Raw genomic sequence first — 23469 nt, 5'->3', positions numbered from 1 at the left:
AGCGCACAGGGAGTTTCTCTTCCAACTCATCAGCAAAACGTGCCGTAGCTCGGAAGAAATAAACTGCTTTGTGTAAATGTCGGTGCAGAACGTTGCTGAGCTTTCTAACAGTGTGTTTTGGCCAAATTTTAATGTGCGAGGCACGCACTATCAGAGCATAGCTCAGAGACTAGATGAGAATGTGCGCTCAGCTACAGTACAAAACAAAAACACGCACTGTTGCTGTTACTTTCCATCGCACGGCGAAGGCAAGCGAAGCCAAGGCTCAAGGCCACCTACTGCTCGCTTTCGCCTGCCTAGGCTAGGCCTCGCTCCCATTTCCACTTCAAGCGCTTCCTTCGTGAAAAGGTAGTCACGAGCGCTGCCGCCGTGTTAAAAGTAGTCCGCCAGGATGTCCGAGTTTTCTTCACAGTATAATAAAACTAGTCTTCATATTACGCAGATTTGTAAACACGGCGATTACGGTCAGCAAATGCACAACTAACGAGCGCACAAACAAAAAATATGGGTTGTGGAAAATACTGCACGAAAAATCAGTCATCCCTGGATCGTCGTCATCGCGCTGAGTCATCGCTTCACAGCCAATAGCACAAAGATGTCTTGTTGTCACGTGAACATCGACGAAGTATGGTCCAATGATGGCTAAGCAAGGTGACGTAGCGCGGATTGATACTATCACCTTAGCCCGAAGTGAGGCGGGCGGGCGCTCAGTGACGACGTCGTTGTAGTTTGACGTGTTCCCTACGTTTCTGCAATTTACCCACTGGGGTTGCGGCAAACTTGGTGACGAGAAATACGTAACTGGTAAGTACCCTGCCGCTGCTACAATAACAGTCGGGTGTGCCTGTCTGACCGAGTGATAGCATATTGAGAATTCGGATCGATTTTTGACAGTGCCGATGGATTCTGTTCTTCGACATTCATGATTCTAGCATCTGTGCTTGCTCACTGTAAATCGGCACTAACATGGCAGCGTGCCAGGTCGGAGATCGTCGCTGGAATAGCCATGTGTGTTAAGCCTAAAAGTCCTACCTCACCTATAGAAGACTTAGTTCAAAATGTGGGTGCTTTTGGACCAGCGGGGTTGTCGTTCCTCGTATTGTAGAAAATAAATATGATTGTATTTTTGTGCTGTTGCATCGAGTTGACTGTTGTGGATTGCATGTAACATGATATTGGCCATGATATCAGTGTGCGTGGTAGAGGACTCGTCAGTGGAAAACTACGCATGGGGCTAAAATACCGAAACCGCGCCGGACCATCGTTGAAAATGTTCCAAATTAACAAATTATGGTGTCCTCTCTCATAACGGGCGTTCGCCCCTCTCTGCCTAATATCAAGTTCCAAAGTGCGTGTTGCCCACCTCCCCCTTTTAATTTTTTCTCATTGGCGTTTTGTTTTCTACGTGTATCAGAGGTGCGAGAAGGATAATGTTTTGATTGGTTTTGATTATCATGAGCATCCACCAAGGAGAGCACTTTTCCGTGCGAGAGCAAAAATAGCGCTTGCGTCAGTGATTGACGTCATCAACGCGATAAAGAGACGCACAGTCTCGGAGGCTCTTCTCGCTACAGTTTACGTAATTCTTCAAACTTTAACGTGACTGCTGGTGAAAACATAACGTGCCTGACTGTCCGATATGGTTTCGGCGGTCAAGAGTAATGTAGCGAACTGCATACAGTCCATCCTTGCTCGATGTCCACACTCTGTCGTTGGTGTTCAGATGCCGGGACCTCAATGTGGGCGGGAGTACCTCGAACCCTTCGAGATGTCGGAACACTGGGGGCAGGGTTGGGGGTGACCGCCCCTACCCCATGCACGGAGTTGTTCAGGTTGTTACATACTGCCTCTTCTTTGGCAGATTTACTGTGAATTTGTTTCACTGCAGGAAACACTTTTCTTTTTGTTTTGTTTTGTTTTATTTTATCTCTTATTATTTATCTTATCTAATTATATTTATATCTTATTAATTATAGTTATCTCTTATCTCTCTATTATTTATTTTAGCTCTTATTTCCCACCTCTCTCACACATAACGCATATTATTAATGCACCGGCCCTTCATACATGAACTTTACCTCCTGTGGCGAGGAACTTCCACTGTGCCCTCCCCCTTTATTTTCAAACAAAGTCTCGGTTGCTCAGAGCCGATCAGTAGTAACCAAAAGCAGTTACACCTGACTGCTTGCATTGCTTTGCAGCAGATGTCGATCTAAAAGAAAACAAATTCTGCATAAAATGTGGCCTCCTTCGACCACATTGCTGTAACGTGGCTAACTGCAGCTTGTGGTACTTGAGCATTTTGCTTTCAAGCTGAGTGCTTCAGTATGACAAAACGTATTTAGAGGACTGCTACTCTGTCTTTCTTTCCTTGGTACGACAACAACAAGATAAAATCTAATGTGGAAATACCCAGAGTTGCATTTGAGCACATAAGGCAGCAACGTCTTTAATAGCGGAGTGTCTGTGCTCATTCGGAAATGAATGTGTGCGCATTACTAAGGGGGACTTGGCTGTGGTCTCCCTAGAGGGGTTGATTGGTTGGTTGGATGGAACGCTTGAACAATGGAGGATAGATGTAGCTGGACAGCTGTTGCCTGTGCAAGACAAGCTGTGGCTTATCCACGTGAAACACACTGAACAACCTTCGAGATTCTGCTGTTGGGTCTTGCAAGCTGTTGATGTTAAATTGTAACGTGTTTGTTCTTAGTAGAAAATTAAGACAAACATATAGCTAGCAGCAGAGCTGTGGCGATGGGGGGCGAGAGGGGCGGGCGCCCTCACCTGAGAGAGGGTGTCGAACGGCAGGCCCTGGCAGGTTGGTCGGACAGTATAAAGCGGGAATGAAGAGAATCTGAATTTACAATCTCGGCAGTGCAAATAAGCGTTTTCCTTTCTTTGTTTTCAGAGCTTCCGACGGCAGTGAGGGTTGGGGTGGGTGGGTGGAAATTTTCAGTTTTTAATAAGTGGATGCCCCAGGTCTGAATCTATGTTGCAGTAATATTACCGACCACTCTTAGGCAAAAATTAGATGTTGATTGGATGAGCATGAGTGGGGAGTTGAGTGGATAACGAAAAACTATTTCCTCCGCAGTAACATTCTGACAATCACAATAGTTCATTAAGTCCTTCTCGGTATCCTGAACAGTTCCAGTGACAGCTTTAGATGTCTGCAAAGGGAATGCTGTGTCATGGCCGAAGAGACTGCAGCTGCTGCATAGTCGAATGTAATATTCTTGACAAACATATCCCTGTGCTTACTTGGCAAAACACACTCGTGCTCAATATGACAAACGAGCTGAGCATGAATGAGGAAACTGACATCGTAGTGGGGAGCGATAGAGCAAACGAGGAGCTGAGCAGGAGGTCAATGAGCGTGTGTCACGAGTGGTGACCTCAGATTGTGGCGCACAAGTAGCAATAAATTTGTTGCTAGTGTAAAATGTACGCACAAAATAGGTCAGGAATTGACCACAGAGGGATTAACTGAAGGGGAAAAAAATCTGTTCATTGAAGAGTGAATTTGCTGTAACGTACATGTTTCTATTAAATGACATCATTTTGTCATCCAGATATTGATTGAAACTCTTCAGAAGGGCAAGGTCCCTGGCCGTTGCCATTGGTTTTCGAAAGTACTCCCTCTAACCGTTGCTAGTGTAGTCTAGCCCTGATAGGCTCACGGTTGTTGGTGGGCATTGTTAAAAAAAAGTATTACGATTATTATTATTATTATAAATTCTTTTTAACTCTTCCTACTGCGTTTGTGAAGAGGGCGGGCATCGTGTGCACTAAAGTCCCTGATCCGCATCGTCACATGCAAGCTTTTCAAATTTCACAAGCTCTTTGTGGGTCTAGAAAACAACCGTGTAAGAGGTGTTTGGTTGAAAACTGAATGTAGTGCTTCTGGCACTCTACGACTTGCATTTTTTGCTTGAAAATTTAAATTTAAAGAGTTAATCTGAGTCAAACGAATTAGTTAGGGGCAATAAAAATACGATTAACAATGAAACTTAAGTCAAACGTCTGTTGAAGTTACTCGAAATACACAGTATATCTGATATGCGTATGATCAGACACACATGCAGAAGTTTTCACAAAGTTCCTTGCTTCTACAAACAAAGGCCCTTCCACCTTTTCAGTTGAAAATTTTGGTTGTTACATTTCTTGTGAGCGGCACATTATTCCGTGGCTGTATCAAATGGTTCTGTGAACGCATCATATGAAATAGAGAATTCTTGAAGAATCATTATCAATCATTTGTTTAAAGTTAATGAATGTTCAATTTTCACAGAAGAAACAAAAACTTTTTTTTTTGCATTGTTCTTTTTCCTTTTTTTGTCAAATTGAATTGTGCAGCAGTGCGTTTTCCACGGTTGGTTTAGTTTCATGCAATCACAAATGTTATTTCACTGCTCCTTTAAACACAAAGCTTCATTATGCTGAAGCTTCTGTGCTGTCCATTATGCCTATGCTATCTTGAAAGTTTTACGCAATATATACAAATTCTAGTCATCTATATCCCATCATTGTGATGAGGTGAAGCACCCAAGCAGGGAGATTCACAGGATCATCTCATTGATTTGTTTATTTTAACTGATAACTTTTATGACACGCACTACTCTTCATGATCCTGTTGCATGGTCACGTTATTTACAAAGTGTTTTCTCTGTCTTCCCGTAAAAAGCAAAGTGTGTGTGCTATGTGTGGGCAGATGGAGGTCCTGATGGATGAGGGGGTACCCACGGTGACATCTGCCACGTCCGTGTCCCGTAGCAACTCTTCACCCCTGAGGACCAGCCCTTCTCCCGCAGCCACCTCGGCGCAGTCGCGCACCAACGGCACTGTGGTGTTTGCATCTCCGGCACAGGTCAAGCAGCTGAACGTAAGGACACCTCGCTGGCCTAGTGCTTATCCCTTATCCTATCCTGTTGGCTTATGAAACAAGTATGCAACAGCACTTTTTGTTGTGTTCAAGGGGGTGGCTTTCTGGTGATGCTTTCAGGCAGGGTGTTGAACCGAAAACCGGGACTGAACCGCTACATTTTTCCAAACCAAGCCGAACTACTATTTCTTTATTATTATTTTATTTTTTATTTGTTTATTCATTTATTTATTTATTTTTTATTTGTTTTGTTCATTTATTTTATTTATTTTTCTTTTTATTTGTTTATTCATTTATTTATTTATTCGTTGTTTTTGCCATCTTTGAACTAATGAAAAATACTGTTTCGAACCAGTTCATCAAATGGTTCTGCATAATTTTATTAATTTATTTATTTTTTGTAAGGTGCTTATTGGACAAGGACGATACGAAAAGCGTGAAGGACACCCTAGTTGAGGGCTAAGATTGCCTCCATGTGTGCTGCAATTGTTCATATTCCATCTACATGCGAATGTGGTACACGATGCTTGTAATCCTTTTGGTCACGCGCTTTGTGTTTGGTTTAGGCTCCAGCTGTGTCTTGTGTTTTTAGCTTTTTCGTTTCTTTGCAACCTTAATTCACCTACTGTAGGCCTGTGGCGATATGGGAACCCCAAAAAGTAGGCACTGTACTAATAAACGACGTACTCATCACCTTACTAACACTTTCTTGCTTCTTCCGCTTGTGTTGTCATCGACTCGTCATGCGTGTCTTAAATAAGTCGGTGCTTGATGTCGAGACAGCATTGAATTAATGTGTTTGTCGGAAAGCTTGCATCCTGTTCCGTACATTCCAGCGAATTATCTTTTTAATCTTTAATCTTTTAAAAAATTTTTATCTTGGCACAACTTTTTCTCCTGTGAATTCACGTGGTCCGGAACTGAACCTGAACAGAGCCCGTAAATTTTTCAGTTCGAAACCCTGCTCTTGGGCAACAACCACTTTCTGCACCTCTGTATAGTGGCATAAGTAGCCACATGATGTAGGAAAACCGAGAGGTTCTACTCTTTCCCTCTTTCTCCACTCGCACTAAGTAGCCTTGTTGCGGCAGCTGTGCGTTTCTCGAAGAGGAGGAGTGCATGTTGTAGCAGCAGTACGTCCACAATGGTGGTGACTATAAGGCTATTTGCCGATGATTGCCTAATATCAAGTAACACTTGTTGGCTGCTTTCATAACATCTCAAAACGCTGTGACGACTGGGGAAGGTATATTAACTGTCGGAAATCAATGAGGATTGACTCTTATATATTTGGGTATTTACTGTAACGTCTTATTTAAAGTGGGACAAGCATGTCAATGAAATAATGTTCCGAGGCTCAGAATTGTCTCCGGTTACTCTGACTGTCTGACTAACTGAAGCTCAATTCGATAGAACTTAAATTGGCTGCACATGAAACAATTGTTTGCCTACTACTGGAGTATGGTAATATAATGCGGGACCCATACACAACCAGGCTGAGCAGATACAGAGCTTAGCAACCCGTTTAATAATGTCTAACTTCAGAACAAGGTGATTGTGTACCTAGCACGTTAAAAATTCTTGCAGCCCTGTATAAGGATGTAAAATGGCAACACTGAAAATTTTCGTTCTCCTGTGCCATACTAGGCTAAATTTCAACTGCGGTAGATACCTACAATCCTCGTTGTTTACGAGCTCAGCACAGTAAGATGGTGACACTGTATAACGCAAAAATAGTCACGTTTAAAAGGGCACTAAAATCCGAAAACAACTTGCTCTCAAATGAAAGTCCGTGTTTCAATAGTGTGATGCAAGCAAAATTTAGTTCACACGGCGCTACTGTTCAGATGAAAAACGCAATGAAGACAGAGCCATCTTTGGCGGCATCCAATGAGACAACAGGAGAAGCGAGCGCATACCTATCATGCGTGTGTGGATTTGGAAAGGGTCCGATCGTAGTGTTCCGTATACGTGCAGCATGATGTACACTGCTGCATTTTTCAATCGCGATTCACTGAATTGTTGTAGGCCACAACAGTTCCCACGAATGTTCCACTAATAACATTTATCTTTGAGTCCTTCGAACAGCGACGCCAGTCTGCTTCGTAACACGCACTATGTTTTTTACCGGGACTGCTCCATGGCGTGGCACGCGTGTGCATGTGCATCTTGGACTAAAAACCCCAACGCACGAGCTGAAGCGTCGTACAGTGCTTAGCGCCGAAGTACAAAAGAGTCTAGTATAATTTTGATTGCAGCTTCGTAACGGAATTGAAGTTTTGAATTGTGACAGCAAGTACGAAATTAACATAGTGTGTAATGTAGTTTAAAGAAAGTGAACTTGTTTTTGCATTTTAGTGCCCCTTTAAGTATTTTTGTGCTTCCTGCATGCTATCACAGTTTGGGGTGCATTGCCAGCTTGGTTTAAGGTTGCCATGGTGAGGAACACACGGAAGAACATGGATGGACAAGGGACACATCCCTTGTGCATTTTTCACCACTGTAGCCTTAAGCCACCACGCAGTGCGTAGGCTTACTCGGGTTCCTCTGCAGTTCCGATTATCTGCACATTTTATAAATTTTGCTGTCATTAATAGACGAGTTCAGAAAATCCCAGAGTGCTTAGCGCCGCTTTGAACTCTTTACTAATACGAAAAAAATGGGTGACCTCCAAACTGTTCAGATTTCTCTTCTACCGGTCCATTGGCCACGACGTGTCAAGGTCAGCGAAAGCAAAAATGAGAAGGACTATTCTCCGTTCCCCCGCTCAGCAAGCGCCCAGGATGCAATGCGCGCGCAAGGAGCACTGGGATTTTCTGAACTCTTCTATTGATGTGTGTGCTCGTTACATACGGTATCAGGGAGATCAGCAGTGTTTTCAGCCGCATTAGCCGACAGTATTGAGAGTAAATAAATAAATAATGCAGGTAGTGCCATCATCATCAACGCAGGCATTGGCAGTTCAACAGCCGGGTGGAGGTGTGTCCATCGTTCATGTGTCCATTCCAAACCAACCAGTTCATGTCCAGTCCGTCATCCAGCCAACTCAACAGTCTGTCATACAGGCTGCAGGAGGTGCAACCTTACAAACGGTGAGCCATGACGATGCAAAAACAGAAAATCATGCATACAGTTGAGCGATCGTGTAACCAAGTGGAACACTCTGTTTCAAAAGACTGTAACGCTGAAGAATGAATTTTCCTATTATTAAAGCTGCTGTTTCAGCTGCTGTTAACAATTGGATGTGCCAAAGAAATATTATAGAATGCGGGAAGGCAATGAGAATATGCTCAAGCTGGTAATTTCGATGTCGGTAACACTTCTCTGCGACATCGAATAGGCGTCAAATCACCTTCGTTAATGCCAAGAGCTTTCGACGAGATACTATGAATTTTTAATGTTTTTTCTCCATTCCTACACATTGCAGAAATTCTGTTCTAGTGCGCTAATTCCTAACACACTTTTACTCAAGCGGATAAGATCAGTATCTATCCCATCAACATAGTACATACGTACATAATTATATTTTATAAAAAACATGAATTAACACATTGCATTTTCATTCATTCTTTACTTCAGGTTACGTTCAACTTGGTTATTGGTTTGGTATATTTGCATTTTTTAGGACCCTTTAATCCAGCTTGGCAGACATTTACATCTGCCCTCCCCCTCCATCAAGGAAGAGATTTATAAATGTTCGACTACTCTAATGACCATAGGGGTCTATTGTATGGCATGTCAGCTTTGACTCGTAACATTCTGCCTCATTCCAAGTGAGGGTCAAAAGTGAGTCCTTATTGTCAGTACATGTGGTACTGCGTGCATCCAATGTTTTTAAAAAATAAGAGCTTAGTTACAGCGATGCTCAACTGTATGAGTGTTGCATGATACGTATTAACATAAATCATCACTTTGCTCTTGTGCAGACAGGAATTGTAAGTATGGCAGAACCCTTCGATGAGCTGCACTCCATGTAGTAAATATGCATGCAATTTAATGAGAACAAGGCGTACTGTAAGATAACATTTACCTGTGTCAGTAAATGCCTGGGCAGATTATTTCTTCGTTTCACAGTGCATATTTAGGGATTTGTCCCGCGAATGGCTATTGTAATTGCTCCGCAAACAAACTGTCCACCGTCGTGCTCGAATAAATGCGCTGTGAAGAAATAAATTCCTCGATGAAACATTTGTGCTACGTTGCAATGCAAATGCAATGAGTGGCGCCCCCCTCCTCTAGAGCATATTTACCCATACCATCCAGCCAAGACACGCATTCGTTTAGGTACCCATTGGGACGTTTGAAAGGCCACACTGCAGAGACACCCCTGATGGTATGAACGAAAAAATAGAAATATTATTGCGCAGAGAATGGCCGGAAAGCACTACGTGCTCGTTATCAAACATAACAGGGTGATAGTGTGGCACAATTATTGTCACTCCTAGTCTAGTACTGATGTTCTTGAGTTTTGCTTGCATCTTTCTTCAGTAATGCATGCTCAGTTGCTGAAAACTGCTGAATCTGAATTAAATCTGACTGATTAAATTTTAACCTGAAATTGAACCTCTGTATGCGATAAGGGGATAAGTCGACTTATCCCCTTTTTGCTATTTTTGCTGCAATGACATCTACATACCAGTATGCACCTGCCAATGAAGATTTAGGACCTTATTGCGATTTGTTGGCCCGCTACAGCATGGGAAAAAAACGGGAAATGCATATGTGTCAATGGGATGGACAATCACATCAGGCCCCTTTTCTCAGTTTGGGCTTTTTCGACTTATCCCCTTATTGCATACAGAGGTTCAATTGTTCACCGATTGTTGGCAATTATCTGGGCAAAGATCTTGGCAACCTAATTTTCCTGCACATGTTGGTCGCGCATGCGAGTTCATTCCGCTGATTATTAGCGAAGTCAGTTAGCTAAATTCTACCTTTAGCTTTGCCTTAGAAGTCTACACAGAATGCTCTCAAGTAATGTACACACTTGGGGTAGTTGGTACATAACTGAAAAGTTTTGCCGCGCAAGAACAGCACAAGGATAGAGAGAGAGAGACACACACATCACAAGTAGCTTTTCAGAACACCCTCAAGATGCGGCATGGATTATTTGGTAGCATTTCAACTTCCACTGTTGATGGTATCACCTGCAAATTGTGTCAATTCAGAAGAAGTACTACATTTTTTTTCTCCACGGGAAGACAAATCACACAGGGCAATATGCTGACTGTATCATCAGGGGTGTCTCCTGGACTTTAATTTTCTTTTGTCAGTGCGTGTGTTTATAAGTGAGGTTTTGGTATCGATGAATAGTGGGAAAATATAATGCATGAAGATTCAGATTCTGTACCGTTTAGGGCCAGTTTGCAAATACTTCACATTTTGACTGCGACTTTAATATTTCTGTTATTTGCACTAAATTGGGAAAATGTGATACTCGAATGTTTGACTCTTGACATGTCAACATTCATTCGGTAGTGTTAAGATTTCCATTTTTATTTCTCCTATTCTACTAGCGTGTCCTATAGCATGTTTGACTTGTCTGATAATTAGGAACTCAGCTTTTTCATACATGTGCTGAACACAATATTTCCAGTAAAATATCATTGTCCATGATTTTTTTTTACAACGGATTTTACAACGTTAAAGCAACAGTAAATTTCGTGGGGGATTTTGCATATTTATCTGAATTATAACACCATCGAAATCTTTGCACCGCTGTATTGTTTTGTGTTGAAACTACGTGAATGTATTCTTCCACCATTTTGTGTCCTATTCAGATACAGTGCTTTCAGTATGTACACATACCGTAATTTCACGCGTATTAGCTGCGGCTCATGCACAATTTTTTTCCTCACGGGCGCTCTGCGGCTTATCCAGTGGTGCGGCGTATCTGATGACTATTTTTCCCTGGTATATTTTCCTCGTGCGCCAGTTTCAACGAAAGGGCCGACAGTGTCTCTGGAACAGCACCGCCCTGCTGATGCACAAACAGTGCGTAACAGAGGCGCGTCCATTTTTGAGTAGACCGACCTTCCTGGTGTCTTCCCCCAAGCAACTTTAACTAAAGTGGTGACAGTTCTATTGCCTCTTTGTGGTCTCCTTTATCGCACAAATCAGTTGCGCCGTACTGCCCGCAGCTTACCTACGAGTGCAGCTTATCTGCACGAAAATTTTCAAAACGTGCATGAAAATAGGACCTGCGGCTTATCTGCGAGCGTGGCTTATCCGCACGAAAATTTTCAAAACGTTCATGAAAACAGGTCCTGCGGCTTATCTGTGTGTGCAGCTTACCTGCACGAAAATTTTCAAAACGTGCATGAAAACAGGTCCTACGGCTTATCTGCGGTGCGGTTTATCGCACAAAAATTTTCAAAACGTTCATGAAAGCAGGTCCTGCGGCTTATCTGCGACTGCGGCTTATCTGCACGAAAATTTTCAAAACGTTCATGAAAACAGGTCCTGCGGCTTATCTGCGACTGCGGCTTATCTGCACAAAAATTTTCAAAACGTTCATGAAAGCAGGTCCTGCGGCTTATCTGCATGAAAATTTTCAAAACGTTCATGAAAACAGGTCCTGCGGTTTACCTGCGAGTGGTGCGGCGTATGCGCGTGAAATTACGGTACTGAGTTTCTCATCTGACGACAAATTTTGTGCTCGTGGCGTCCACTTGTGAGTGTGTCTGCGGCGTGAAGAGGTGTTGTTGCGCTAAAGGTGAGGGTCCTTGCTTTGCAGCTGGGCAAGAATGTGATATTGGTAAATAAGAGCTCGGTGATCCAGAACGCCGACGGGGAAGCAGCCGTGCACCCCGTCCAGGTAAATAGAGCACTCCTTGGCATGCTAGCATGGAGCATGCTCACCCCTGTTGTTCAACATTTGTTGCTTCTCTGTGGTGGTGGACGTTCATTAGTTGCGTTGGGTAGGTTGTTTCGTGGCAGCCGAAATAGCTATGGGACAAGCGTCAGAAATGACGTTTGACCCTCAGCCAGCAACATGAAGCTGCGCATCATAGTTCTATCTTTGATTGGAGGACCTGGGTACACATAGTGATATGCTACATTCCAACACATTTTTAGCGGAGGAGGCCCACTAAGATGCAGTTTGTGTCGCGAATTTTGGGAACACAGGCGCCATCTTGGGCCAGAATGTGGTGTCTTTTCGACAGTGTCGTAGCCAGAAGATTATCTTGGGAGGGCTTTATGGGGACTTTACATGGGGGAGGAAGATTTCACCTTCGTTTCCATCTCCTATATGCATTACCAAAGGTATGGCTTGAAGGGGTTTGAAACCCCCTACCTCAGCTATGTTACTGGTCCCTGGGTCCTCTAATTTTCAGCTTGTAATGTTTTGCGTGATGCCACTTGTTTCATGAAGTTACACGTGTCATTCTGTGTGTTCACACGAGTGATATTCTTGAGAATACTCCAACGGTAGATGCGCAACAAGACATAGCTTTCTGCTACCATGCGAGCACTCAACTTCATGTTTGTCCTTGCACCTCTAGCCATGGAGAATATCCTGCAGCTCAGCCACGGAATATTCCATTGCACGTGACGGGGACAATGGTGTGCAGTGCGTCATTACTGCTATTCTGCTACTGCTATACTGCTATAAGACTCATGAGCACCACTATAACGTTTGCCTGTTGTCTCTAATGCTGCCGTGTGCGCAGGGACTCTAATATGATCCTTGTGTCAGCGTGACGTTGCGTCTCCAAGATAAACGATCGCTCGTAAGCGCCTCACCCACTATCCAAGGAGTTAGTCCGCAGGAGGGCCGCCTTCGCAGGCAGTGTGCACTGACACCAGCACAGGAACTTGGGAGGAAGGTGTTGAGCACGGCAGTAGCGAGCAGCTCTCTGTCGAGTGGCTAGCCGTAGGTTTGAATGTGGAATTGTGCTTTATTTATTAATGGGTAAATTTTAATTGGGATATCAGTTTCGTAAACTAGGACTGGATGTGAGTTTTTGATGTGAAGCTATACCGATTTACTAAACAATATTTTTGAACAATGCCAGCTTTCTTAACTAGGGTGTAATTTTATGACATAGTTGGTGCAGTGCTCTCATCCTTTAGTTTTTCTTGCGTGTGCAATGAGGCAAGGTAAAATACTATTAGAAGAGAGATGTTATTTGTTACGATTGCGTAAACTGACAGTTTGTTGTGCAACTGCATTGCCTGATCATTTCTTGACCATGGGGTATGTTATGGTACTCGAAATTGGTAAGACGAGAAAAATCAAAATTTGCTTTTCTTTGCAAACAGCTGCAACAAACTTATTGGCTGAAAGCGCAATGTTGTAACGTTACAGATCACTCAAGTGCTTTAAAAAAAATTGCTACTGGCCAAGTTTTAGTAGATCTGAAACGTTCTAAGAAAACAGTATGAATGCAGGAAGTTGTCAAATCCATGTCAGCAACTTGAAACAAATAATGCTGAACATGCCCAAAAAATTAAAGTAGGGAGGCGCAGTATCAGCAAAACCTACAAATTATCACTTAGTAAGTGAGGCAACTTCACATTCAAACCTTACGATTGCCAGGTCATAATTCATGAAGGTGAAGTCCCAATTCAAAGTTACTGACTAGCATCGAGTTATAGTAGATCACGTTATGTTTATTGTAACCTATCTGGAAGCATGATAAGCCAGTCATTTTATTATTTTTAAGAGGTAGACATAGTATTGCTTCTATTCACCTTCAATTTTACAGCTTCCTTTGTTACATTCTTATAAAGTGCTTCCTCTCTGTGCTGCCAATTAATGCAGTCAGAAGGGTCATGCTGGCTCTTGCAAACTGCATTTCACCCTCGTATCATCCCCCCTATCCCCCATTCCTTCCTGCTGTCCTCGTAACCACAGCTGCTTTGCAGCACTAACACGGAACTAAAAAAAAAACTTTTATCGCCCTTCCTTGGACAGTGGGTGGGGGTCCTTCCGATCGGGCATTTCCCTCAGAGACGCGACGTGACGCTGATGCGGGAGGTTAAGTCATTGCCTGTACGTGGGGCAATATTTGAGACAGTAGTCGAATATTCCATGGGGATGTCGTTCGTGTGAGTACACGGATTGTGTCTAACACCGTAACAGTCACATCCATAAAGGGTTTACAACAGTACAGCGAGCCTCCTTTCTTTTTTCTTTTGCCTAGGGTCCCCGGAACAGCCTTTATGTCAGTGCCTCCACTGTTGGCATATCAAAGCGCACAGTGTATATTATCTACATGTTCCTGGAAATTGTTTATCTAAACCATCCACATTTGAGCTGCATTGTGCAAAAAAAAAAAAAAAAAAAATTAGAGAAGGAAGTAGCGATTTGGGTTTTTGCTGCAATGTTAAAGAAAGCTCGGGGAATTGAATGTGCAATATGGTAGCAGCTTGTCTGTAGAGTGAATACTAATTTGTACTCCTCATTATGAGTATGGCGATATGGGCCATACGGGTTTATGCTCTATACCTTCTGGAGCTAAGAGCATAGACGATGCGGAAGAGGCGACACGGGGCCTCACTTTTGAAATTCTTTTACTCATAGAGCAGGACATCTTAAATAGTAATGGCAAGGAGAGCTAAAATAGCATACACGCAGGCCGGCTGATGGGCAATAACCAGGACAGCGAAGCCCGAGCTTGGGCGCAACAATCACGTCTTGCGGAATCTCTCGGGTCTTTGTGGGAAAAGGATGCCGAACGCACGCAGCTGCTATCTTCTGCATACATTATCACCTATGTTCTCTCAGCCGACCATTGTAGCATAAATGGCTGCCCAAGTCTCGAGGGAGCGTACTCGTGTACTGATAACGGAACGATAGCCGTGTGTTCACACGAGCGGCATTCCCGGCGGAAGCGGAAGAAGCGAAAAACGTCATAGCTTTCTGAGCACCAGTGTTCACATACACTGCTAACCGAGGGGAATACCCTGCGACACAGCCACAAGATATTCCATAGCAGACGACAGGAAAGACGCTGACGGCGTCGTCTGCTAAGTGCGCAGTACGCCACTCCCGATATTCCGCACCGTGTGAATGCTCAACATAACACTGGACGGAACTTTGTCTCCGTGAGCAGTGTTTTCACTTTTTCTTCCACTAGAATCTTCCATGAGGATGTCGCTTGTGTGGATACACAGTAACTGGATGCTTGGGAGTACATGGCGAGTAACGGTATGCATTTGTGACGAGCGGTGCATGTTACTAGGCCCCGAAAAATGCGACCAGAACACGCGAAAGAAAGTAAACTTATTCCCCAAAGCAGGCTTCTGCACTCCTTTCCTGCACCTGATGATTTAAAGGAGCAGTGAAGGCCCCCTTCCATAACTTTTTTCTCTTTTTGATGGCAGCACATTGTGCAACAAATGAGGTGCGCAGGGACACTGATTGTAGCTTGCCTGTAGCATGTATGACACCACCTAGAAGCCCCCTCCCCCCTCAGAGATCCCATGAGTAAGTGATTGATACTCGTGCGGAGAATCCACCCCCCCACTAGCTCTGCACCACGTCTGCACCACATACTCCAAGGCTAATACTATTGCGTACGTTCTGTATACACCTGTAGCAGGCTGTGGACAACGATGAAGATGGCCACGCCGTCTGTAGCACCGGCCTCAGTTCCACCGGCACGGCCATGGAGATAGGCCACCGTCATTGCCTCTCCGTGGCATATCATCATCGCCACTCGGTACTCATGTAGAGGAGGTGGGGTTCCTCTACATGGGTCCCGAGCGGCGATGGTGATATGCCATGGAGAGGCAATGACGGTGGCCTATCTCCATGGCCGTGCCGGTGGAACTGAGGCCGGTGCTACAGACGGCGTGGCCATCTTCATCGTTGTCCACGGCCTGCTACACACCCAATCTGACATCTACCGAAGCCTTCGTCATAGAAACGAAAGTGTCTTTGATGCACGGGGAACAGATCCTCTGTATGTGAAGGTCCCATTTGAGGTCAGAACCCTATTTGATCAACTTGTCGGACATCACGACTTTCCTTATTTATCACACTCGTAAGCCTCTTCGCCCCCGAAAGCTCAACGCAGAATTATGCGGAGTAAAACAATGCCGTTCAACTGCTGGCTTAAGACCCTGAGCATGCTCGTGCGCGTTTTGTATTATTCCAGCTGATACCTGCAAGCAAACTGGATGGAAGCAGCGAAGTGATCACAATGGCCGGGGAGGAGGAATCCAAGAAACGGCGAGAGATTTTGGCAAGGCGGCCGTCTTACCGCAAAATTCTCAACGACCTCTCGTCTACAGAAGCCCAGGGAGCAGTGGCGTCCCTCACGGCAGACTCCAAAGAGGAACACGAGGAAGATCCCGATAATGGGACCATCACCGTGGGTGGCACCCAATACCACACCACTGCCGGGCTCATCAAGGGTAAGTTGTCGATCTTGTCTGTGTTTTTCTTCTTCTTCGAGAGAGAGAGACGTGGCCTTCATTTGCTGGGCGTGAGACGCCTGCAACTTTGATGTTTGTGGTTCACTGAGGCCCGGTTTCACCAACGCCGATTAGCATTTGAACCACCAGAGCACCGCTTCTACCGTAAAAAGTACCTACTTAGAATCCTACCTATCATGTAAAGAATGTATCACCATGATCTTGACTGTATGCTTCACATGGAACTGAAATCCTTGTTGGGTTATAAACTGTGATTAACCGAATAACCCGAAACAATTCCTCGGAGCTGTATTTGATTTTGCGGTTGTTCTAGTCGTTCCAGCGTCAGCTATTCAACTGGCAGCAGTCTCACAGGATGGTGGACTTGGAGGACTTCAGACCCTGACAATGACAAATGCTGGCTCTGGTACTGCAGGGACCATAGTGCAGTACGCCCAGGGACAGGATGGACAGTTTTTTGTGCCAGGTGGGTAAGGAGGAGCTCTGCGGACTGAGGTATTGTAAATTCTCCTGATCACTTCATAACCAACGTCTGGCAACCACAAATATCCCTAGTAATAGTATTGTAGCAGCAGTGTGCATTACGCCAGGGAAAGGTAACAAAATCTCGTTCGTCTCTGTTACCACCTGCGTTACTGGCCCATATGTGTTTCCGTTTCAATTCCATTACCGCCATTATCGTTTTCATTTGTTTTGGTAACCCACCCCACCCAATTACCGTCTGTTGTTTCCCTTCTTTTTTTCTTTTTTAGTCTTTTTATAACCAATGGATGCAGACACAAAACTTAATACCTCTATGTGTAGCATATTCTGAGATCTATTTTGAGGACTTCAAGGACTTCAACAGTTTTTTTTTCAGCAATACAGTACATGGTTGCTTGGAATGACTAGTAATATATGAACATGGTATTTGCAAATGTTACTTACGCTTGTCACCCTAAGCGTATAAGGACTATGCTTCTTCTCTTTACTGTACAGTACACAACTTACTTATGTGCTTCAGTTTGGTAGTTAATTTTAGTTTGCTTCATTCAGCTTGATTTCATAAACTTATCTAAATGATTCAGTAAACAACTGTAATAGCTCGTGTCCTGCAGCACCCCAATTACTTCCGTAAATTATTTTTGTTTCTGTTACCGTTACCTGCTATATCTCCCGTGTAATAACGTTTTTGTTTGTTACCTTTCCCTGGCATTAAGTCTCTATTGCGCATAATAGCCAGACGATTTTTAATGCGTATACAACAGTAGGACGTAATTGTACTAAAGTGCATTAGTAAAAATACTACGACGAAGCATTACCCATATTATCCCAACGCAAATGGTACTAGTGGAACTTGCGTTGCGATAGTACATGGATTCAGGTTTATGTCCACGAAAACAACCATCTTTGCACAGCTGTACAATCAGGGATCGGAACCGGAACTGAACCCGAACCGAAAACTGGAAAATAATGTTATTTTCTGACTAACCGAACCGAACAATTTCTTTGCTTGTCCTGAACCGAACCGAAAAAAATTCATACGGTTACCGGTTCGGGAATCTGTTCAGAGGTGAAATAATTGTACTACTGACCGACCTTTTTTTAACTCACCTGAAATGGTCATCTCACACCTTTCTCAACCGAGTACGATGAACGTAAGCTCGCTTTCACGTAGCAAAATTACGGCGCATGAACCGGATAAACCGGTACCGAAAAAAGTAACGGTTCCAATCCCTGTAAATGTCCCGACTGCTACCCGATATTTTTTTGTCTGTGTACGTGCGAGGGGTGTTCTCCCTGAGTCGAACCCGAACCGAACCAATATACCTGAACCGGCTCAAGCTAATAATTTCGGTTCAGCGGAGCTAAAACCTAACCGAACCAGTATGCCTGAATCCGAACCTGAACCGGATTGAAAAAAAAATACCGGTTCCGATCCCTGTGTACAATACAAGCGAAGGCCATCAGCGGCTTTCCTGTTGTACGTGTTAGCGTTTGTGTGCATTATAACGTGGAGGCGCTACCTCCTAGAGTCTAACATATGGTGCATGTGCAGTTAACGTATCCGCAGCTGACTTACAAGCATACCAGATTCGGACGACATCGGCCACGGGACTCTCCGCCCAGAGCGTGGTCATGGCACCTGCAGGATCCCTGCAGACGCAGCAGTCATTAGCTGAAGAGGCATCGCGCAAACGGGAACTTCGTCTGCTCAAGAACAGGTTGGTAACGCGGCTCCCTATTGCTGTGCATGCAGTGCATGTTTTCTTTGACATCATAGCTGTAAGGGGTACTGACAACTACAGCGGAACTTCGATGATACAGATCTTACGGGATAGCGGAAAAAAATTTTATAATCCGAAACTCGTGTCAACCAAATTAAACCAAAGTAAAAATTTAGGCAAGAAAATAGACGCTGACTGTTCATTTTCCGCTGCTGTCAGTGAAAGAGGTGGGTTCGTAACGCTTTGTGTCTCCGTTTTTGGCCAATGCTGCCCAAATTTGCGGGATGATTCGAAACGTGCAGCACGTGCTTTCCACCTGCAACAGTGTTGTAAAGCGAGCTTCTCCTAAAGCACGCAGGCGTTAGGTGAAGCCGACTTGCGGAACGGTGACTCAGAATGTTGCAGTATGTTCCCTCCACGTGTTCTGGTCGCTGTTTTCTGCGGGTGCCATGTCACGCAGCTTCGCTGTTTATTGTTGCGAGGCGGGTTTAAAAGGTCAAAGCAGAGACAAGGTGATAAGGTTTGGGGCCACGTAATCCCTTTGATCTCATCTCCACCACCACCACCAAAGAGAGTGTCATTGCTTGCATTGCACAACGTGATGTAAGGAAGTTCGTGGTGAGGATCTTCCTCCCTTTTTGAAAGAAGGAGCAGCATGACTCGCATGCTCTCGCATCACGGGGGAACGACCTCTGTCGCATCCTCAGCTGGTTTGTATCACCCGTAAAGGCAAGATAATGTGTTCGTATTGTCCGAACTCTTATACATGGGAAGAATAGGTATTCCGGCCAGGACCGGAAAATAATTCGCATCATCCGTGATCGTATCGTCGAGATTCTACTGTAGCTGTGCTGCATTTGGGCTGAATAAAGCGATCATGTATTTGATATTCTGTACAAATAACATTTGCTTGAATACTTCAAATATACTTGAGCCATCGATCTGCCACTGTAACGGCACGCACATGTTGCAGTTCCGATTTCTCTAGGCTAAATTTTGTAGATTTTCAGTTCCAGTTGAACTTAGGATACTTCTAGGATACTAGGAACTAGGATACTACTTCAAACTTATCGATATTCCATAGCAGGCGATAAATGCATCACCTCACCTGCTATTTCTCACGAACTCTCACAGCCAGTCACAACATTTAGTTGAAACCTTAGCCATACAGAACGGTTTCCACATGCTCTCGCATTACCGTATCTTCCGGCGTATAACGCGCACCCTTAAAAACGGGGCGAATTTGGTAAAAAAGTTCTATGTACAACACGCACCACAATGTTGCTACAAGCTTCTGTGCTGCCACCAGTGTACAAAATAACCCAAGGCAGTGTACCATATATGGATACACATAATTTGAAGCACATTTAGTCAAAGCCGTTAAACTACGATGCAACGGAGTCGGTGTCATACAGTATACTTCAGTCGCCTCTCGGCTTTCGGTTTCGCGTCCCTTCTCAATCACACCAGCCTTCTGAAATGAATTCAGGATTATTGACTTTAAGCAGGATCATTAACTTTTTATGAAGTCCAGTTCCCTTTTGCCGGTTTTGTGAACTGGCCCTAAGAGATTCGGGAGAAAGTCACAGCACAGCCTGGAAGAGGCTAGAATTTGTACGGCACCGACCTGAGAAAGACCTGTGCAGGAAAATATTTCCGTGTATAACGTGCGCTATTAGATAACGCTCAGGAGCTCTTCAGGGCACCTTTTTACTGTAGTATAGCGCGTGCGTTATTCACCGGAAAATACGGTACATTTGGTGCGCGCCAGCTTAAAAACTGCTTGCTGTCTGCAAAGTTGAAGGTTGTGGTTTGTGACTGCTACACGACTGGAGCCTGAAGTTTTCGGGAAATATATTTTTCTAAATTCAGGGTGTAAAAATCGGGTAAATAAACGTGTGCTCTAAATTCGTGCGAATTCGGGTGGGAAAAACTTCCAGTATGCTAAATTCGGGGAGAAATTGTTCACAGTTACTCAGACTAACTGTACTGGTTTGGTACAAACGGAAATGTAAACTGCGTTTGCTGTCAGACAATTTAGTGTTTGTTCCTACAGATGTCTCAGAGAGGGTAATTTGCCGAGTCCAAATCAGGGTTTCGCCCTAAGGAGGCAACTTTCAATTCGGGGTGCAAATTCGGGGTAGAGTCGCGTTAAACCCTAAAAGTTCAGGCTCTATACATGACATAGTTTGACTTGGTACAGTGGGGCTGTGTCAACAACACCTAGAGACAAAGCCCGATTGCTTGAGCGACATGCCGCAACAATAAAGAGTCCGCCAATGAATACTGTAGCGGCTGTAGCTACGGAGACAAGCCACCATGAGCCGCATGAGAAGCCACTGGCAGCCACAGAAAGCCTGTGTTTCAAAATTGTCTTTGGCTGACTGTATATGTGTGAAGAAGTGAGAGGATTTTTGTATCTAGGTGGCATTCACCGTGTCAATACCACCTAGGTACAGAAAGCCTGTGTGCTCGTCGCTGTGACGTAACAATTAAGCGTCGGCCAATGAGGATCGTGTTTTCAATGGCCGTAGCCAATCACGGACGTGCTTACAGAGGTCGTAGCCACGAAGACGAGCTACCGTCGTCTGCGAGTTGTGATTGAGCGTCCCCGCGTACTAAATGGGAAAATTTGGAAATAAAGCGTAGAAAGGTCTCAGTGTTTCTCAAAACTGGTTTTCTGGAAAGCGTCTTGCACCTTTCGTCTAAATATATTTAGGTCTGCAGACTCCAGGTGAGCTGCAGTCATTTGCGAGTTCTTGAATTCGCAGAACGGTGAATCGCTGTAGCAGACGAATTCTGATTCTTAAAGGAGCATTAAAGTGGTATCTAACATGGCCAAAAACTGCTGTCATCTTGTAAAGCAGTATGTGAAAAGCATTCCCACAAAATATTTCTGTCCAAAGTTGTTTCACCACGGTGCAATTATTTTGGAAAATCGCTGCCACGGTGACAGGCCGGGGCGCTCCAACTGCAGACCACAGCCACTCTACTGTGACGTTGGTGGTAGAGAGCCCCTCGTTCGTTCGTAGGAAAAACCGTCTGCTACGAACATTGCGAGCTGTTTCTTGCTGACTTCTATTCTTTATATGATTTATATCACGTTTTCTAAAAAAAAAAAAAAGCATATATGCAGCCTGAGAAAATAAGATTACGATCACAAGAGTAATATATGCGTGGCTTCTGTGCAATCTCAGAATTCACAGTAGCAGCAAGCAAGCAAAGGCGGCGGTGTTGTGGCGCCACCTGTTAGCTACTGGACCAACTGCGCTGTGAAAACGGTCAGACAGGCTGCACACTGTCGCGAAGCACTTGGTTTTCGCTGTACAAGTGCAGTTAATTTCGGGCTGCACCACTTGTTCTTCCCGTGGTGTCTGCGGTCCCAAAAAATCGTGGTTGTGTCGTGGACAGCCTTCAAACCCTCCGTTTCGGACATCACGAAGCCGGAGAACGCATGGCGTCTCCGAAGCGGTAGCAGACGCTGCGGCCTGTGCGATGTTGCTCACCTCGATCATGTGATCCCAGGTCCAATGACGAGCGTCCTTCCCACTTGCGTCACATAGTGACGCAAGTGGTGGCGCTCATCACGTGCCTATCGTGAAGGCGAAGGAGGGTGTTGCAGGCGTCCCAATTTCGTTACGGTTGCACTAATTGTGGGAAAACTGTTTTCAGCCGCCTAACATTCCATACTGACCAAAAACAGGAACAAAGTTGTGGGCCCCTAGACTGCTCCTTTAACGTCCACATAGCGAAGGCGGGAGAGGAGGCAATGAGCAGGCCTTCCGTGTCTAGGTGGCGTTGACTGTGTCCACACTGTTGATGGAAATAATTTCAATTAATAAACGAATAATTAATAAACAGGGACGCAGCCAAGGAGTGCCGTAGGAAGAAGAAGGAATACATAAAGTGCCTGGAGAACCGTGTGGCTGTCCTGGAGAACCAGAACAAGGCTCTCATCGATGAACTCAAGTCTCTCAAGGAACTGTACTGTCAGAAGAACGAGTGACCCCCCACCACAGAGCTCGCGCCACCTGTAAATGATGCACAATTTGTACAGCCTGTTTTCTTTTTACCATTTCTACTGGTCATGTTCACTCATTGTCACGATTCCTGTACTCTCTTCCAAAAGGGATACGCTGTTGTACATAGGACTTGTCACACAGACTGATGTTGTGTTTTGCCATTTTTAATTTGTGCCCCCTTTTCCAAATGGTCGATCACTTGAAACAGAGGGGAGGAATCGCAGCACCCATTTTCTTTCTTGCCGAGGACGGGAAAGTGCAGTCTGATGAGAATAAACCTTTCATTTATCATTTTTCTAGCATTGTCCCTCTTTCTTATAACTCGGTGTTCAGACTCTGGTGCAGAATGCGTAGAGCGTGTAGTTTTCGGGAATTTCCTTTTTTCTTCTGAATTCGGGGGGTAAAAATTGGGTAAATAAACACGGTAAATTCATGCTGATTTGCGTGGAAAAACTAACCGGCATTCTATATTCGGGAAGAAATCTGGCTCAGTTACTCAAACTGAAAGTACTGATTTGGTACAAATGATGATGTAACTGCATTTTCTGCCAAACAAGTTAGTGTGCATTCCTACAGATGTCTCAGTGGGTGCAATTTGACGGGTAAAATTCGGGTTTCACCCTAAACACGCAACCTTCAATTCGGGGTGCAAATTCGGGGAAGAATCGGGTTAAACCCTAAAACTTCAGGCTCTAAGTATGCACATTCTGAGCAGCCTGAACATTCCTCACCATCAACATGTAAAACTCAGAGTCACCTTTCAACTCACCCGGGGTTGCCCTCTCATGCTCGCCCCACCTAAGGGTGAACACCGTCACTCTTGTCCGCAACCGTGACTTGTTGCAGCTATTGTTAAGATTACTTTCATTTCAGCTTTAGCCTATGCTATGTCACTATCATACGATAATTTCATATGCACCTTATTTCTCAGCTTGATACCGGCGCAGTATTGCTATCGCCTCTGTTCCGC

The 23469-nt window shown here is 44.5% G+C and overlaps 1 protein-coding gene across 7 annotated transcripts; it reads left to right on the top strand.

Annotated features, from left to right (window-relative positions):
- Positions 1-683: 683 nt before the first annotated feature.
- Positions 684-22790, top strand: LOC135366422 (cyclic AMP-responsive element-binding protein 1-like). 7 transcript variants are annotated; one of them, XM_064599112.1, is made up of 9 exons: positions 684-804; positions 895-1008; positions 4712-4882; positions 7834-7974; positions 11619-11699; positions 15991-16249; positions 16584-16736; positions 18309-18474; positions 22339-22790. In XM_064599112.1, exons 2-9 carry the CDS (start codon positions 967-969, stop codon positions 22481-22483), a joined length of 1158 nt encoding a protein of 385 aa, XP_064455182.1. In that variant the 5' UTR covers positions 684-804; positions 895-966; the 3' UTR covers positions 22484-22790. The 7 variants fall into 7 exon arrangements, with proteins under 7 accessions (XP_064455182.1, XP_064455179.1, XP_064455180.1 ...); XM_064599109.1 differs by having other exon boundaries at positions 7810-7974; XM_064599110.1 differs by having other exon boundaries at positions 685-804; positions 7810-7974; positions 18324-18474.
- The last annotated feature ends 679 nt before the right edge of the window (positions 22791-23469 follow it).

The sequence above is a fragment of the Ornithodoros turicata genome, chromosome 8, assembly GCF_037126465.1.
Source record: "Ornithodoros turicata isolate Travis chromosome 8, ASM3712646v1, whole genome shotgun sequence".
Taxonomy (NCBI): domain Eukaryota; kingdom Metazoa; phylum Arthropoda; class Arachnida; order Ixodida; family Argasidae; genus Ornithodoros; species Ornithodoros turicata.
The sequence above is the reverse complement of the archived record's forward strand: the minus strand, read 5'-3'. Positions and strand labels throughout refer to the sequence as shown.

Excerpts from the sequence above, each read along its gene's own strand:
- LOC135366422 (XM_064599109.1), top strand. The coding sequence starts at position 967 with ATGGCAGCGTGCCAGGTCGGAGATCGTCGCTGGAATAGCCAT. Across the intron at positions 7,975-11,618 it reads GAGGTGCAACCTTACAAACG|CTGGGCAAGAATGTGATATT; the intron begins GTGAGCCATGAC and ends CTTGCTTTGCAG. Across the intron at positions 11,700-15,990 it reads CAGCCGTGCACCCCGTCCAG|CTGATACCTGCAAGCAAACT; the intron begins GTAAATAGAGCA and ends GTATTATTCCAG.